General features: G+C 36.8%; 1 protein-coding gene across 1 annotated transcript in view; it reads left to right on the forward strand.

Moving 5' to 3' along the window:
• Positions 1 to 201: 201 nt before the first annotated feature.
• The window catches only part of LOC103770598 (myelin transcription factor 1-like protein), a gene marked incomplete at both ends in the record, with an annotated part of 32544 nt that continues 14267 nt past the window's right edge, over positions 202 to 18478 (forward strand). The window contains 5 exons of the mRNA XM_008937865.1: positions 202 to 1179; positions 5776 to 5910; positions 8488 to 8578; positions 10941 to 11048; positions 14250 to 14461. Coding sequence (XP_008936113.1) covers positions 202 to 1179; positions 5776 to 5910; positions 8488 to 8578; positions 10941 to 11048; positions 14250 to 14461 — 1524 coding nt within the window. The remainder of the gene's footprint in view (positions 1180 to 5775; positions 5911 to 8487; positions 8579 to 10940; positions 11049 to 14249; positions 14462 to 18478) is intronic.

Raw genomic sequence — 18478 nt, forward strand, 5'->3', positions numbered from 1 at the left:
ATAGCCTTACGGACTATAGAGAAATTCACGTCATATGGGCCTTAGTGTTATAGAATTGCTGTATGATTAACAATATTTGACATGCAGTTTGTTTTCTGTCCGTGCGATTGCAACAACAGTTCCAATTGTAGCCACTTTTTTCTTTTCTTTTCCTTTTTCTTTCTTTCTTTGTTTCTTTCTTTGTTTCTGTTTTTTATGCAGAAGACCATCAAATGAATTGTCACAATACTCGAATAATGCAAGACACAGAAAAAGACGATAACAATAATGATGAGTATGATAATTACGATGAACTGGTGGCCAAGTCATTGTTAAATCTTGGCAAAATTGCAGAGGATGCAGCATACAGAGCCAGGACAGAATCAGAAATGAACAGCAATACATCTAATAGTCTGGAAGATGATAGTGACAAAAATGAAAACATTGGTCGGAAAAGTGAGCTGAGTTTAGATTTAGACAGCGATGTTGTTAGGGAAACAGTGGACTCCCTTAAATTATTAGCACAAGGACATGGTGTAGTGCTTTCAGAAAACATTAATGACAGAAATTATGCAGACAATACTTCACAGCAAGACAATAGGAATATGAACTTTGTAATGCTAGGGAAGCCTGTGAACAATGGACTTACAGAAAAAATGGTGGAGGAGAGTGATGAAGAGGTGTGTCTCAGCAGTTTGGAGTGCTTAAGGAACCAGTGTTTTGATCTGGCTAGGAAACTCAGTGAGACAAACCCACAGGAAAGAAATCAACAGCAAAACATGAACACTCGTCAGCATGTCAGGCAAGAAGATGACTTCCAAGGAAGAACACCAGACCGGAATTACTCTGATATGATGAACCTAATGAGGCTTGAAGAACAGTTGAGCCCCAGATCTAGGACTTTTTCTAGCTGTGCAAAGGAGGATGGTTGTCATGAAAGAGACGATGATACCACCTCTATTACTTCAGATAGGTCTGAAGAAGTGTTTGATATGACAAAAGGTAACTTAACCCTGCTTGAGAAAGCAATTGCTTTGGAAACTGAGAGAGCAAAAGCCATGAGAGAAAAAATGGCAGTGGAAGCTGGAAGGAGGGATAATATGAGATCATTTGAGGAACAGTCTCCAAGACACCTTTCTGGAGATGACAGGAAGCCTAAACCCAGTGACGGCCATGTCAAAAAGCCATATTATGGTAAAGGTAATATTTCTATATACCATATGTTATGTCATGAGAAAGTGTGAGCTAACATGTTAAGTTTTACATAGATTTATGAAATGAACTTATTACTTTTGTACAATGGGAACTTTATTTAAACTGTAGTAGTATGACATGATTGTAAAATAGCATCATGCTGCAATTATAAAATAAAAGAATTCATTCTACAGTGTTAGAAATATGTACAGTATTTCAGTGAATATAATTTGGCTAAATTAAAAAAATAACTTTTCAGGGGAACAAAACAAATAAGAGATCATGTTGAAAGAGGCAAAGATTTTTCTCAATTTTTTTTAATAGAATCTATAGTAATAATTAAAAAACAATGACGAGAATTATATTGCAAACTGTATTGGAGAGTGGGGTTTTATGCAGCAGGTAGTCAATCAGCTATGAAGTGCATATTTTATAGATTGGATTGGGTAGGTGGCATCGTGACTTATAAAATTATCATCAAATGACAGTTATTGATGAAGCCTCTCCCATCTAAAATGTAGAATTGCCTGATAGAAATTGAACAGTATCAGAATGACCGATAACATAAGATAGGGGCAGTGACTGCACATTAATTATCTTAAGATAGTAAGGTAATGGAAACCATTTGCTATGCAAGGCATGGTGTGGCCTGGGCTGAGATCAATAGCAATTTCTTTCTTATGTGCATTCCACTTCACTGGTTTCATTCCATTGTGGAAACAGTTAAGGTGCTGCCTTGACCATAATTCAATACAAAAGGAAAAAAAAAGGGGGGGGGGGGGGAAAACAAAACAGCCCAACATGCCAGTCAAAGAGGAAATAAAACCATAAAAAAAAAAAAATAAAAAAAGAGACTAAAGGTTACCTTTAGAATGCCTTTTAATTTATGGGATTGTCATGATGATGGTGTGTTCCTATCGCCACACCCCTCTTTAATGTGTCTACACCTGTACATGTAGGGCCATGTTGTATGAAGTGTTCAATACTTCCCCTGACTCACTGACCACCCCTGATTCCCATTGACTTTAGTGGAAGTTCAGGATCTGGTATTTCTTGGGAGTTGCTAAGCGGGGACTGTGTTCCTCTTATATTTGTTGTAAAAATACTGGGTTTACTTTCTGCAACTGAGATGGTGCACAATTTTCTCCTTTTTATAATCCCTGTTTTGAAAAAGTAATACCCTAAGGCCTGCCTGTGACATGCAGGTAGGCAGACATCTTGGTCCAAGAAAAGTTTTGATTTTTTTTTACAAGCCTTGAAGTGAACTAATGACAGTCTTTTAGAAAAGTCTGGAAATTACTTATGTCAAACACTCTTCTGCAAAGGATTTTAGTGAAGTTTTGTTCATTTTAAACACAAATACAAGTTCCAGTGAGTGCTGTAAAAATTTCAGGTGTTTGGAGAAGACAGCTTTATCTAGTTAGTGTTTTACTGCATAGCCATGTGGATGTTGTGCTAAATGTTGTTCCCATACGACCTATTGTAGGTACATTTTCCTTTTAATATATGTCTTTAATAAAACTACAGAAAACATGGCAGACCAATATTAATATTTGAAGAGCTTTTTAGCTCTGATGTTGTCCAGCACCTCCAGTCTATATATGCCTGGGAAAACATTTATGTATATAGAGCTACTGTCTCCAGAAAGACTGTATAATTTCTGACAGTAACAGAAGTATGGACTTCCTATTTCAGCAAATTCTAGAGCTTTGAACCATCCTGTCTTTTTGGAGCTGCAGGCTGAATTGATAATAGGTCCAAATCCTGGAGAGGGACTAAATATTGTGGTAATTTGGGCCAAGAATCATTGTGGAGTGGATCATTCTGTGTTTTTTTAATGAAGGAAGAAAGAAAAAATTATTCTATCCTTACTTTAAAATCATAAGAAGCACTCTGGTAGTTACTGAGAGAGGAAGCTTTTAGTAAGACAACCAGTTACCTTTTGCTCTTCACTGTCTCCACTCACACATTATTTTCCAAATGCTCCTGGAAGAAATACTCACAGAGATGTATGATGCAGTTAAGCAGAATCTTTTTGGGTACACAAGTTTGCAATGAGAACTACCTCCTAGCTTCAAAGATCACTGAAACAACTGCTAAGGGACCACTAAACATTTTTTTTTTCCCTTCCATTTAAAGCCTACTAAACAGGCTTTCTTCTGAAATTTATGAATTTTAAAACCTTTTGAGTCCTCTGACAACCTTCACTCAGGCAATACTCCCATTGTGGCAAGGAATGAGGAAAGGTTACAGAATTAAATACAATTATGCAATATTTCTCCCAATTAGCAGAAGAGGATTTACAAGAGTATTCAGTGTTTTATATAAAGCTGTGGAAAGTTTAGTCAAATGTCTTCCATTAAAAGCAATGGGAAATTGTGCAACTACAATTTTATGCAAGTTTTGAAAATCATTAAGAATAGTATACAGCATCTTTTCTGACTCATTAGACCATAAAGGCTCTTAAGAATCTGATACATGCTATAAGTTTACAGCATAGACTTGAATACAGAAGAGGATTTGCTTGACACTGTAGAATGGAAGTGTCCAGATCCTCAGCTGCTCTAAATTAGAATACCTTTTTTGACTTCAGTGGAGTTCTGTCAATGTGGCATAGTTAAGTTCCTCTAGTTTAAATTCTCTAAAAAGCCATTATGGTCTATCAATCATCTACATTTTCTGCAGTCCTTGAATATTGTTATATTTATATAATTTATATTTCATTTACATTTTTTATTCACTTATATAATAATTTTATACATCCCAAAATACTTGACTTGAAGAGTTGCTTAGAGTTGTGTATGTATGTAGCTGTGGGCTTGCTGTTCTAGTGGTCTCAGCACAGGCCTATCTGGCAGGAATTCACATCCCTCCTCTGATGTTTGCTCCTTCTGTGGCCTTGGGTTTAACTTCTTGATCTCTTTGCTTCAGTTTCCTGATGTATAAGATCACGGTCTTTCAAAGAGTGTTGTGACAACTGTATAGCACTTTGGAGATAGATTTACATGTGTATTTGTCATTAAAGAGCATGAAACAAAGAACTGTGTTCTACAGTCAACATGCAAGTTAAGGAAAATAAAAGTCCCATAATTAGAAATTCTCTTCACAGAAGACAAGGTTTAAATATCATATTAAAATTTAAGAATGGATTTAAGACATGGAGAGTTGCTACAATGAGCTAAAGAATTTCACTAAAATGAGAGCGTTTTGAATAACTTGGAATGTAAAAGTATATTTGTATATAAAAGCTACAAGAGCCAAATGAAAGAAATAGAAGTCCATAACTGAATATAAACTCTGGATTGCATTGATTCATGCTGAAAAAAAATGGGTTGTATGTGAAGTTCTGCAAGTACTGAAATGTCTACTGATTGTACCAGGGTTGCATTTGTGGAAGCTGGGATGGAATTTTATGTAAAAAAGACAAAGGAAAACAAGTACCAGAATCTTAATTTCCAGAGACAAAAGCATAAACACTGAAGCAGATTAATGACAAAAGCAGCATAAAATACTTAAATGAGGATAGCTCAGATTGTATATTGAAAGGAGGATGGACTGAGAAAATGGAAGGGGAATGTTGGTTGATCTTGAGACAAAGTGTAGTAGCAGTTAGAGTATCTTGAATTTTATTCCTTTAATACTACTATGAAAATCAGCAATAGTTTTCAAAATCTGGTAAATGTGATCAAGATGATAAGATGTAATTTGCATGATGTGCTGGGTTTGAAGGGTAAGAATGTTATGTTACCGGTGTTCTGTTAAAGGAAACAAGCTGATGAAGTATGTGAGAAAGTTCTAGTTCAGGATTAATCTCACCAGCAGTTCCACTATATTATTGGCAGAAAACTTTATTTTGTTGAAAAAATGTCTATTTAGATTTTTCAGTGATTTGTAGATAGAAAATCAAACAACATTCTAAAAAATCATTAGACTTTTCAAGCATATGAATATTTAAGTATTGTATATGCATGTTTGTAAGGGCCTAAATTTACATGGCAACTGATACTTTCAATAATTCTGATTGCAATGTTTACCCCAACATAATTTTTTAAGAGAAAGGAATAATTACATAATTTCTATCACTTTATAAGGAATCTGAAGAAAACAAGAGGTGTTTCCTCAGTGAGCCTTGGAAAAGGGCTTTATTTGTTTTGAATCATTGAGTCATTACGCTAAAGAACTGGGTTTGTTACTCTCAGCACACTGAACTGATATGACAGTACATTTGCAGACCTTAATACATCAGGCAACAAGAATGTAAAGAAGGGAAACTCCAACTGAATAGCTTCTAAATGACCTTACACTCTCGGGCTGATGCTTGCCAGCATCAACATCGATTGACAGTGGTATGGCTGTGTTATAAAAAGGTCACTTTCCAATCACTGTGAATGGATATTGCTGTGATCATAGGAGCCTGCAGCCTGAAAAGAAGATAACGGGATAAAAGTAGCAGAACTGTGTTAAGAAGTAGAAGGTTGTGGGTTTTTTTTCTTCTAGTTTTCATAAGAACATTTACCATAGAGTAAATGACATGATTAAATGAACCTTCTTACAGAAATGTGAAAAGCATCATTCACTTGACACATTTGTTGTAAATTATAGATCCCTCAAGAACAGAAAAGAAAGAGAGCAAATGTCCTACCCCTGGGTGTGATGGAACTGGCCATGTAACGGGGCTTTACCCCCATCACCGCAGTTTGTCAGGATGCCCACACAAAGATAGGGTCCCTCCAGAAAGTAAGTTCACCTTGTTTCATGGAAACTGGGGATAAAACTACAAAAACCTTTCTAGCATGCTTTTTAAAACTTTCATTTAAAAAAAAAAATTTCATTTTTCAGTATGGTTTGTTTCAAATTAGTCAACTGTTCTGTGTTATACTTTTTGCTTTATTCCATCATTTCCATTCTCTACTAACTTTTACACTGAAAGAACAACTTTTAAAGCTGTATTCTTTGATTTTAAGAATCCTAGGTTATTTTTAAAAAGATGTACTCAGTTAACAGAGAAAACGGTTTCCAGAAGATGTGCACTGCTTTTACTTCTGCGTGCTGATGTCACATCAACTGTCCCTGTTCCTTTATACACAAATAATCGTACTTGAAAAACTTGCAACCCATTCCTTTTGTTCTTGCTGTGTCTGAAACATAATTTATATTGAAGAAGTTTATATTATCAAAAATAACAATTTGGCTGTATACTTAGCTACACAACTCAGGCTTCTGAGCAAACATTCCCTGTCAGTCACATGGGTGGAATATCCTACCGTGTCAGTGGATTCTCTGCACAGGAGTTTCACCTATATGAGCTCATGGGCATTCACCTGAAGGCAGAAGGCTCCATTTCTGGAAGTCACCTCCTTGGCTGGTGGAATCTGCATAGTTATGTTGAAGCTAATTTGCTCTAATCTGATTTATAGGCAAGTGTCTAGCTAACATCCAGTTCTCTTTCACAACAATTTTAAAATGGAGTTATGCCATTGAAACCTATGGACCTAAACCCCCCACTGCCCATCAGCACTTGCAGACCTAACCTCAATGGATTTAAAACAGCTTAAAGGAAATGTTATAAAGACTGGGCTAAAATGGTCCCTGGCTTCCAAAGGAGAGTAGATTCTGAAGGATAGGAAACGAGAAGTAGATTAGCACACCAAGAGTGGCAGACATAAAAAGTCTCCACTTTCATGGTAGAGTGGCTTCTTCCAGAAGTAAAGTAATGATGAAGTGCTTTAGGAAACTTTGCTGTAGCTTGGCTGATCTCTGAATACAGTAGAACAAATAGAGTAATTTTTCTGCTTTGCAAGACCCTGTAATTTTCTGAAAAACAAATATTTATTCAGTTGCGCAAAGTTCACTCATTTTTACAAATGGTAAATAAAAAGCTCTTTAGAAGACTTTGTAAATCAAAGAAGAATATAGCTTTAAACTGTTTGCATGCTCTTGTACCTACTAAAATGAAAAAAAAGGTGAGCTCATCGTTTTATTTTTTTCCTGTGATGTTGGCTTTGTGAAGCATGTTTCAAGAACAGCTTTGAATGGTAGGAATTTTGGAGTAAAGCTTTTGCATCTGTACACATTTTAGTACACTGATGATGGGGTGATGATGATGGTTATCTTTTAATCAGTATACATGGTTAAATGCTCAAGTCTCTAAACAGCTTTTATTCAGTTCTTATTTCAGTCAAGGAATTCACTGATTTTATTAGATTTTTTTTTTTTTGAGTAAGAACTAAATACAGGCTTTCAGACTACTTCTTGTATGAGAAAACTAGAATTTTACAAAGTTGCTGGATGACCTTTTTCCATAGAGTGATTTACTTCCATCTGGCTCTGAGACATAGATTCAGATATGTCTCATATCATACAAAAGTCTTCAGTGTTGCCAAAAAGTTCTTGATAATTTGACACTTCATAGCATGACCTTTATTTATTGAGAGGATTACAGCTCTGAGCAGCCTTCAGAGTAAGTTCTCCATCCAGCTTGCAACGGGTGCAGATGAAAATCAGCTTCCTTGCTTAAACTTGTACCACTTTTTTTTTAATTTTTTTTTTGTTTGGTTTTTTTGTTGGTTAGTTGGTTGGTTGGTTTTTCCCTCTACCATCCCTCAGTTTTTAAGTGCTTGCTTTTAGTTTTTAGGCTTTTGAAAAAAAAAATATTATCCATTGCAATTTTCACATCTGTAGAGAATACAAGTGAAAATTAAAGGACCAATTCTGCTTGTCATATAGATATGAATGATTTATCTATGTGGATTTGGGCAGAACTGGCCCCTGGCTCAATTGGGCTGCCTTATAGTCAGGGTTAAATTCTGTTCAGGCTTGTATTGAGGTGTGTTTCAATTAATTTAGTGTTCTACCAGTATAACTTGAGAGCAGTTTTTCAGCTCTCGAGGTTAATACTGTATGTATAAATCTATGTATTAGGAATGCATACATTTCCTGAAAGGATATTTCTAGTCTGTAATTTTATATTGGACCATTTCTAGCTCACCCTTTACTGCTAAGCTGATCTTTACTCAGGGTTTTTGTATGAAGAAGATGTTGGAAGTCTTCTGCTTCACTGTTGCACAAGAGATGCATTTGTTTATAGGTTCTGTGAACTTCATAACTTTCACTGTTGCCCTGTGTTAATGAGCATAGGATGAGAATACCTACCTCCCTCATCAGGCTTTATTGGCTCTGTGTCACATGTATTTTGAGGAATGATGGTTGTTAATGAATCCTGCTTTGTTTTAAAATGGTTTCATATATACTGGGATTTGATTTTTTTTTTCTTGTTTTCATACTCTGCTGTTTTCTCTTACTCTCCTTGTCAAGTTCTTGCCATGCATGAAAATGTTCTTAAGTGTCCTACACCAGGCTGCACAGGCCGGGGCCACGTAAATAGCAACAGGAATTCCCACCGAAGGTAAGGATACCGTCGCTGGACACCAATCTAGAGGGAACAGTGCCTCCCAACTGCAGCCCTTCTAGCAGTCCATTGGTGGGGGGGTGTGAGTGTCTGTTTCATTGTTTTGTTCTGAAGATTGGCAGATGGTGCTTTGTGTGCTTTATCCATTTTAAGGAGTAACATTTATTCATGTATTTTCTGAGGAGGACAAGTGTGCGTTTGCTTCAGTATGGATGAACTGGCCCACAGAAGACATTTTAAGCATCCTTAGCTTTTGGGGTGGATTTTTTTTTTTTTTCTTTTGATATTCGCTGAATAGCAGTGGTATGAAACAAACGGTGTGACTCCTCAAGGGTATGTCACAGGGAGAAGGAAGAGGCTGCCAAGATCATCAGGACTAAGGCAGAGTTCTTGTACTTACATTTCACTTTCTTCGGTGATTATTTTGTAGTGCATGAAATAGCCACTCTACTCCCAAAATAATGTTTTTTTTTAAAATACACGAGAAACAGCATTTTAGGTACAGAGACATTCTAAGAGGTAGCTTTCTTACTGACCACAGTCTCAACCTGAAAGTCCTTATTTAACTAAAACTGAAGGATAAAATTTTCTGTTAAAGAAACAATATGAAAATGTCTCATTAAATTTAGAAATGAGAAGCTAGAAATGTTAGATATAAATATTCTAGCCAAACAAAAGAAGATCAAGAAAAAAAGCAACTTTTCTATAGTTACCTAAGATTAGTAATAGATTCTTATGGAAGGGATGCCATTGCCTGCTAAATTATGTCAAACAAGTAACAAAATTATCAAAACGTTACTATAATTTTTAGTACATATCATAGTTTTCCCAGGGAACAGCAAGATCTTGCTAATTTCTTTACAGTTTTTAAAAAATCAGGATATATGGACAAGAGGGTGAAAGGAACTATGCAAGTTTCCTATTATCAAATTCTTTTTTTACTGTTAATTGTATCATGAAGGTTTAAGGGACTGCACAGGCACTGGACATTCAGTCTTATCAAGCTCTGGGCTACTAGAGCCCCTCATATTGACTGCATATCTCCCAAAAGACTCTTGTGGGTACCGATTCATCTGCAATAAACTCTGGTACCCCTTTCTTCTCTGCAGTGATGCTGCCAGTAGATGCAGCAAAAACCTCTGAGAAGTCTTTGTGGGAATTACTGCTGCTTGAAGCAGCATTCACGTCTGGTTGAATATCTACTAGAATATTTGAGGTGTCTGGAGAAGAGCGTGTCAGTCGAGCGCAGCTGCCCTCTGGCATGGCTCCAAAAATGCACAGAGCCCCCTCACCCCTCTGCAGAAGTAGGGCAACAAGAGAGGGCTGGGGGGAGTAGTCTGCAGTCTGTGCTCATCTCTTTCTGCAGCTTTTGGGGCATTTTGCTCTGCTTCACTTTTTTTATTCCTTTTTTTTCTCCCTTATTTCCTGTAGAGAAGGGAACATCTGGGAATGCACTGATTTGCCTTTCATTTTAATTTCTTTTCCTGCGGAGAACACAGAGAGCTGCGGTCACATAAGCACGCAATAGACTATGACAAGGAAAGGACCCCCTCCATTGTCAGGTCACAGGTTTTTACAGCTTCACTAAGAGCACCATCTGCTGGCATCAATAAATGTATTTTCCCCCATTCTAAATCTTTTCCAGAAGAATCAGGCTTATTATTGGCACTTCAACAGCAGTTCCACATTTGCAAATTTAATTGAATTTCAATTCAAGTGCAGAAGTTCTTTACATGTTGGAACTAGGTGATCTTTAAGGTCCCTTCCTACCCAAACCATTCTAAGATTCTGTGATTCTATTAGAAAACATGCTTTAGCAGCTGAAATTAATGAAAAAATGCAAAGTATAATATGAGATGTAGATTTAAAGACCCAAAGCCAAATTTTGCACTCATTTATATGCCTAGTAAAAAAACTGGAGTTAATGAAGCTGAATGAGGTATGAAGCAGTGCAAGATTTGGCCTATATGGTATTCTCATTTAAGCTTCTTCAAGAGCCATTTTGTTGGCCACAGTTGTAGATGCATAGACGTCACAAGTCTGCTAGCAGAGCTGCACAATAGGTTCCAGTTTATATTCTCCTCTCCGACTGGTATTTTCACTGGCTGACATCCATGAATAATCTACCCATCTACAGTCAGAGAAGGGCAGATGTAAGATCTACCATGTAACTTGGAAAACAGAATAAAGGAAGTCTATTCTAGAGAACATATAAATATATGACCAAAAAGCCTTTGGAAGCTCTTTTCCTTCAGATTCTTCCTGATGCTGGCTAAGGAGGAGAAAGAGTAATTGGATCAGTACTATAATGTGAAACTACTCAGGACAAGACAATTAAATTTCCTTTCTGTAATTGCAGCCTCTCTGGATGTCCTATTGCTGCAGCAGAGAAACTGGCTAAAGCTCAAGAGAAGCATCAGAACTGTGATGTGTCAAAATCAAACCAGGCATCAGATCGGGTTTTAAGGTATTAGAAATCACTATAATACTTATTATTATGCAGAATTCATCACACATTCACCTAATCTGAGAATTTATATTTTTATACGTTGTATATACATAGATATCTCCTTTAAAGAAGAGTTAGAATTAGGGCTTCTGGATCCAGTTCTCACAGTGTGTATTTCCCACTCAGTTTACATGGGGGAGGGTTGGTAATTATTTTGGCAAATACATGTAAAGCTGAAAAGCTCATTTTTGTCTTAGGCATTGTTTGGTGTAAAGATGACTGCTGGAGTGCAAAGTCTAAGAACAATGTGAAAAAAGTTGGTATCTTTTGGGAATAAACTAATATTTACCGGTAAGTCTTGGTTTTTTCAGCAGGCTTTTACTAGTAAATATCAGTTTAAATTAAACCAGAAGCCCTATTTGCATTGCCAAACTGGTAGTACACCTTTTGGCAGGACACTTGGAAAAATGACAGATAGAGCTTAGATTCCAAAACAAGGTCAGGCTTAGTTCTTTGTCTCTTTTCCCTCAGACACCTTCACTGCCAGGAAGGATAGAAAGAGAGAAAAATTGACTGAAATTTTCACACAGGAAAGACCTTGAAACATTTTGACATAAGTATAGCCTTTTTCTTCATCCATACAGGATTCTGCATTTATCCAAAGCTGTATCCAGCTTTGTGCTGTTGTCTCCTCTTTTGACATACGTGAGTGGAAAAATACTACTTCTAAGGAGCTGAAGTGTGAAAGATACATGTTAGAGGAACTAGACTTCTTGCATGATGGTACCAGCCTTATGGTGATGCCCCAAGAGCTGCAGAATTTCTCCATGGATACTGTGATATCTGTGGGCTGGGATAGCTACATCCCTCCCAGCTGCCTCAAAGAGCGTGGAGGAAGTGCCGCAGCTTTAGTTCCCAGAATTTCCTACTTATCCCATAGGTTGCTTAATATTTAGATGTCTTCTAGATTTAAACTCTGATAGGACTGCTTAAAATGAAAGTTTTCTGCTGTTATTAACATCATCCTCTGAATGGTCTCCTAAAACTTCATCCAATCTTGATTGTCTTTTCAAAAGCCAGTCTTTCCACTGAGAAACAGTTATTTATGGTTCACATCTTCAGCAGATTTTTTTTGTCATGCCTGTTGACTTTGCTTTCCTTCCTTAGGTTGTTTTTGATGGCCTTTATCTTAACTGCCCCTAAATCAAATTGTACAATTTTTCATACAGCGTCCCAGACAGTTTTCTTAAAGAAGAGTTCTTCAAATCCTATTAATAAAAAACACCCTTTGAGGAAACAACACAGTTTCTCACTTGATGGAAAAAAAAAAAAAAAAAAGATCAAAAATGCAGTGGCTTTTACCACTGCTCATTAGAGGAAAGGTACTGATATCAGTTGCCCTACAAAGAAGTCAAGTGCTCAAAAGCAGCATCCAGTTTGCTGGTAAACTCCCTAGGAAGTTGCAATGCAATCTTAACTTTGCTCGTGAGCCTGCCCTGTGTTTTAGGTTTCATAGACAACTCAAATAATGCTTTCATCTTGTCTCCTGCTTCCCTTTTACCTTGAAGTCATTGAAGTATTTGAGGTGAAGAACTTGGGAGTTGTTTATAATATTTGCATACAGGCAACTGATGGGCAGACAGAGGTGGTCTAAGAATAAATCTTGAATATTTGTCTTCATCCGAGTTTCCATCCCACCTGCATTTAGAATTTCTTACTTAAAAAGAAGTGAAATTCATAGGACTTCTGTTCCACAGAAGTTTTGGATTTGCATTGAATGTACAGGATCTGAATTGCATTTTTTTAGCTAAATACAGATTATCTTGAGACAGGATCAAAATTTATTCATATCAGCTCACTGTATAAATAAACCCCCTATGTTATGTGAGGAAGTAGTGTCTAAAGGAACAATCATACATAAATCAAAGGGAATGGTATGACTTTCCTGGGTGATCTTTACATAAATATCCTGACTAAATTCTATGAAAATGAATTAATTCAGAAAAGCATAATATTCAAAAACTATTACTTCATATTTATCACATTCCATTTTATCAGTCAATATGATAATACCTCTGGTCTTGACTGAATTTATGTTCCTGTGACTATTTCTTTGGTTTCCTCTGGTTATAAATGCAATAGAGGGGGGGGAGGGAATAAAAATTTAAAAAAAAAAAAAAAAAAAGGGGCAAAATAAAAAAGACTTGATTATATGATTCTTGATTCCAGCAGAAGCACCTCAGATGTGCTGTTCATCATCTTTACCTCCTACTAACGCAGCAGGTAGACGTGCAGCACTGTGTAGCAGTTGCTCCCTGTGACTTAGTCATATATCACTTTCTTATATCGGCAAGATTTGCAGGCTCTGACCTTCATTTACTTGCTTTGGGAGCTGATGACTTCTGTGGCCACATGCAGAAGACGGCATGACAGTAGAGTTCACTACAACATTCTTTCATTGACATTTCATATATTTCTCCAATGGCCGAATGAGATCAGTCAAAGCTTCTCCTGACTATCCTCCCTGATCTGAACTGAAAGAAAAGCTTCACTGATACAGTTTTATTCTTTATTCATTGGCAGAACCTTCCTTGGGGTGTCTGTCTGTATATCAGGGATCACAGCTCCTGCCAGAACCTTGCAGGGTGAGCAGGACCTGCGAGGCAGCAGCTCAAAGACAACAGATTGTGAGACTCTCTTGTGTATTTCTCAAGATGAACATGGATTTGTATATAGGGGGATGAAAGAGGACCAGCTCCTTTGGATTGTATACAGCTCTGTTGAAAGAAATTCAGAGTAAACTCCATTAAGTGGAGCTTCCAATGCTATTTTTCCTTTTTGACATTTAAAGGATTTGTCCAAACATCATCTGTCAGTCTGCTTGCCCCCTTTTAATTCACCTCCCAAAAGAGAAAATGTTTGTTACTTGATGCAATTACATGAGGAAAGGGAAAGCCCGAAGTATTTTAAAACAGAATTTTAAAATACTTTTAACTACAGAAAACATTTAGTGGTATTAGAATTAATTTTGTCCAGGGTTTCTTCAAGAAAATACATATTGTTTGTCTGCTGAAAATAACCAAACTAAGCAAATGCAATAATTTATTGCTGTCTCTTGAGTACAAAATAACTAAGATTTTCTAATCTGAACTATAAATTATGCACAGACACAGTAAACTGAACTGCATCTAACAAACTTTACATATCTTTAATTTCTAGGCCCATGTGCTTTGTTAAGCAATTGGAGATCCCTCAGTATGGCTACAGAAACAATGTCCCCACCACCACACCCCGCTCCAACTTGGCCAAGGAACTAGAGAAATACTCTAAGACTACGTTTGAATATAACAGTTATGACAACCATGCCTATGGCAAGAGAGCCATAGCTCCCAAGGTGCAATCCAGGGATATATCCCCCAAAGGATATGATGGTAGGAGGTGCACACTCTTATACATGAGAGACAAGTTTGAAGTTAATCATGTTGTTGTATATGTAAACATCATACAAATAAGACATGTTTTCATGTTCATATAGCAATGCTGTCATGTGTAAGTTATTTTAAAGGCCTTTTTAGAAAAAGTTGAATTATACGGTTCTTGCTTCAGGATTGTTGCACAGAAGAACATCTCCAGCTATTAAGCTCCTGGGATGTGTTGAGATTGCAGTAAAAGCTAAGTAATAGATCTAGTCCTTATGTTGCTATCTGGGAGACCTGGCCTCAAGGGTCACATCAGGATTCTCGCTTCCATACAGTAGTTCAGGTAACCCATAAAGATAATGTATTTGCTCTGTGGGCATATGGAAGTAGAAAACATGGATCTCATTGCACTTCAGAAATCACTGATACTTATTTAATGAGGCATTTCTGCTCATTTTATTCTCATGAATACACCTGTTCAATTCTCTGGAAAACCTAACATAAGTAACATGTTTAGGAGCAGGCTGAAAGTGGCTTCAGTTCAGGAGAGGACAATGGATAGGGTCTGTCAGGCAAGAGGATTTTTATTATGGGGCAACAGTGAATTGCAGGATAAAGAATGAGGATTTGGTTTGCAGCTTTTGAGGACATCAGAAATTTTTCAGAGATATATATATAAAATAAGTGCGTGTATATATATATATATGTATACACACATAAATAAACAAGCTGTGCCTTTGTTTTGTTTTGGTGTGGTTTGGGTTTTTTTGTTTGGTTGGTTTTGGTTTTGTTTGTGGTTGTTTGTTGTTTTTGGTTTTTTTTGTTTTCTTTTTATTTTAACAGGGTTTGGGGGGAGGGGTAAAATATTTGATACTACTCTCTGACTACCATAAGAAATTTCAGGCAGGTGTCAGATTTTTGTTCAGGTAAACAGAAATAAATATATTATAGAGAACAATTTGTGCTGTTGCTTGAACACAGACTGACATTCAAAAAGTAGGTAAGGGGAGAAAAGGAAAATTGCTACACCTCTTGCCTTCATATTTCTCATACTTTGGATATTTTGCTTTTTTTATAGAATCAACAGGGATGCTCTTGAACTATAGCAGAAAGGAGAACGGTTGTGAAAGGCAGCGTATTTTTGAGTAAAAGTGACCTTTTCTTTCCTCTCACACACTCACCTTGTTTGCCTGTATCAGAATAAGGACTTGAACATTATTAAAAGTAAAGCACTAACTCTAATTGTAGTTAGTAACCCGAGTGTAGGTAAGTGAAATATCAACTGTTGTGTGTATGCTCTGTCCACTCTTGCAGAAAGGAAACAATCATAGTATTGCTGAGGATCCTAGGGACATGCATATTTTCAGATCAAATTACTGATGCATAAGGACCTGACATATATTTTTTCTCATTTAAGACCCCAAAACCAGTTTTCAACTGTACTTTTTTTTTTTCCCAAATCACAAGAACTTGAAAATACATGTAACATTTAACAAAAGTTTAACAGTGACCTTAAATAATGGAAGGCTTGGATGATATAGGTCACTGTCCTGATGCACACTCATCTCCCTTTGACATAAATAGGAATTTTCCTTGGAGGTAAGCTTAAGATTACATTGCTTCACTGCTCCATAATATGAGCCAGAGAGGAAGGAGGGACACTACATGCATGTGATTCATGCTGGTATAGCAAGTTTATGCTATTCTTGCATATTCAGAACAGCTGAAGCCTGTTGTAGCTGAAGAAGGTTGTTTGCCAAAAGAAGGCTAATACCCTATGGATTTGTTCCATATCCCTGGCTCTGCACACATGGAACCTGGTTCCAAGTGATGTGTGTGCTGTTCGACCAGACAGGCATACTAACACAGTCCCAGAGGTGGGACCTAATTTGAGTTTTTCTTTGTACCCTACCAGTGATTTTCAGGAAACCTTTAGGATTCACATCTCTGTTGTTCCAAAAGCACCCCATCATATTTAACTAAAATTGGCAAAGGATTTTGAAGTTCTTTCAGGAAAATCGTCTGAATTAATAGAACAATGAACTGAAATCCTGGACACTCTGAAACTGGTCAAAGTTTTGGCATCAACTGTCAATGGAACAAGGATTTTGTTGACAGTTACTGTAAATTATTGAAGATGAAAGAGATTTCTAGAAGAGGCTCTTCACTTAAAAGAGACACTTTTCCTCAAGAAACTTGTCAGAATTTTTAGGTGATTCTATATTAGTGTGTAAAAATATTAATTATTGCTACTAAAGCCATTATGGAGGTGCAGAGTGCACACCTATTGTGTCAGCAAAACACATACATATAAAAGCAGATTTAGTTCTGAAAATTCATCCTGAGAAACCTTAAAGTAAGCCTAAGTTTGGGAGAAACTTGCACTTATCAGCCCTTTAGTTTTTCTGACTATATGAGACAAATAGCATAAGGATATGAAAAATCAAAAACTTTTTTTCAAACCTTTTTTAATTTTAAGCAAGCACTGTATTTTCATCATCAGAGAAAGGGATTATATGTTTAGTAATTGTATGGTTGTGAGTGACGTAAATATATGAAGCTCCTTTGGATTGTTTTCTTGATTTTTTTTTTCCAGTAAGTAAAATGCAAACAGAAAATGGATACTTTGTGTTGTGCAGTAGGATGCTACAGTAATTCTTGAGAAATTTTGTGCTTGTGGGCTTGTTTTTTCATTTGAAAAGAGTTTCATAGTGTATTAGAAGTTTGGCTTATGGTATACAGAAGTAGATATAAGAACAGCTGAACACAGCAGGCAGTGGAGACAGCAACTCTTTCAGTTGCTCAGGTGATGACAGGAGCTCCACTCATTCCACCAATGGTCCTAGGTCCTTCCATCAAAGCGTGGAGAAAATGTTAGGAGAGGGATTCATCTGACCATAGCTAGACTTTTATAATATTCACACCTATGTCTGAGCTCATTACTTCATTCAGATCCAAGGAGAAAGACAGACACTTCTCCAATTCATTTCTTTCAGAAGTACTTATAAATAAGTGGTCAGGTGAATCATTGCCTGAAAGTTCCTAATTTTTTTCCACTGCCTGTATAGGAAGCCTATAATGACTAGGTCAGATAACTGAAGTTAGGAGAGATGAATCGCCTATTGTACAAGTCAGAAAAAGTGTTGAAAATCTAATTAATTTCCATAACACATTCAGTATTTAGGCAACACTGGGGATGAAGGTGCCTGGGCAGAATTTAATTCCACACCAAATATCTTCCTTTTGTCCTCTAAGCTGTTGTGATCTCTTTCACTCCTCCATTGTTAATTAGCCAGAGGAGCCTGTAGGTTTTGAGAGGTTCTTTGTAACAAGCCCCTAGGCATATCTGATGGGAGGCCTGTTTGGGTATGCAGCTGGTCAGACCTGTGTCTGTTATTAAATGGGAAAGGTGTTCTCTACATTTGGTTTCAGTCTGGATCACGAAGCGTAGGTGGACTACAGAGCTTCCAAAACCTGGTGCCACAGGGTTGGGTGACATATCAAGCAGAATTATCTGGTGTCGAAACAATGCAGCTTTCCCTTTATTAAAGGTCAGCTTGATTTAGTTCATTATAAATTGATGATCATTGTTTCTCCTGAAAAGCTAACGTGAAAAGAACAATCTGGGTTATGTGACTCATCTTCAAATGTACAGCTACAGTAAAGTTAAAATACCCACAGCCATTGCTCTCTAAATAAGTTTTGGTGAAAGTATTGGTAAACTAAAATCTAGCAATTGGTTAGCATGCTTATAGCACTTTACACCTTCAAAGTGTTTTGCAAGTGAATCACAACACAACTAAATTTTAGAAGCAACTTTCTTTTTATAATGGAAATTAATTTGAGAGATAACATAGTTTGACCAAGGCCACAGAGGAGTCCATATCAGAGCCTGCATGAGTTCCTGACAGTTAGTTCTATGTATAAAGCTGCCTCTGCTGTCAAAACTTGAATGGTCTTGCTTAAGCTTAGCACTTGTTCTCACATATATATATATATATATATTTAATTCCTCATGTAGTATGTCTC

Source organism: Merops nubicus, unplaced genomic scaffold (genome assembly GCF_000691845.1).
Source record: "Merops nubicus isolate BGI_N331 unplaced genomic scaffold, ASM69184v1 scaffold11763, whole genome shotgun sequence".
Taxonomy (NCBI): Eukaryota; Metazoa; Chordata; class Aves; order Coraciiformes; family Meropidae; genus Merops; species Merops nubicus.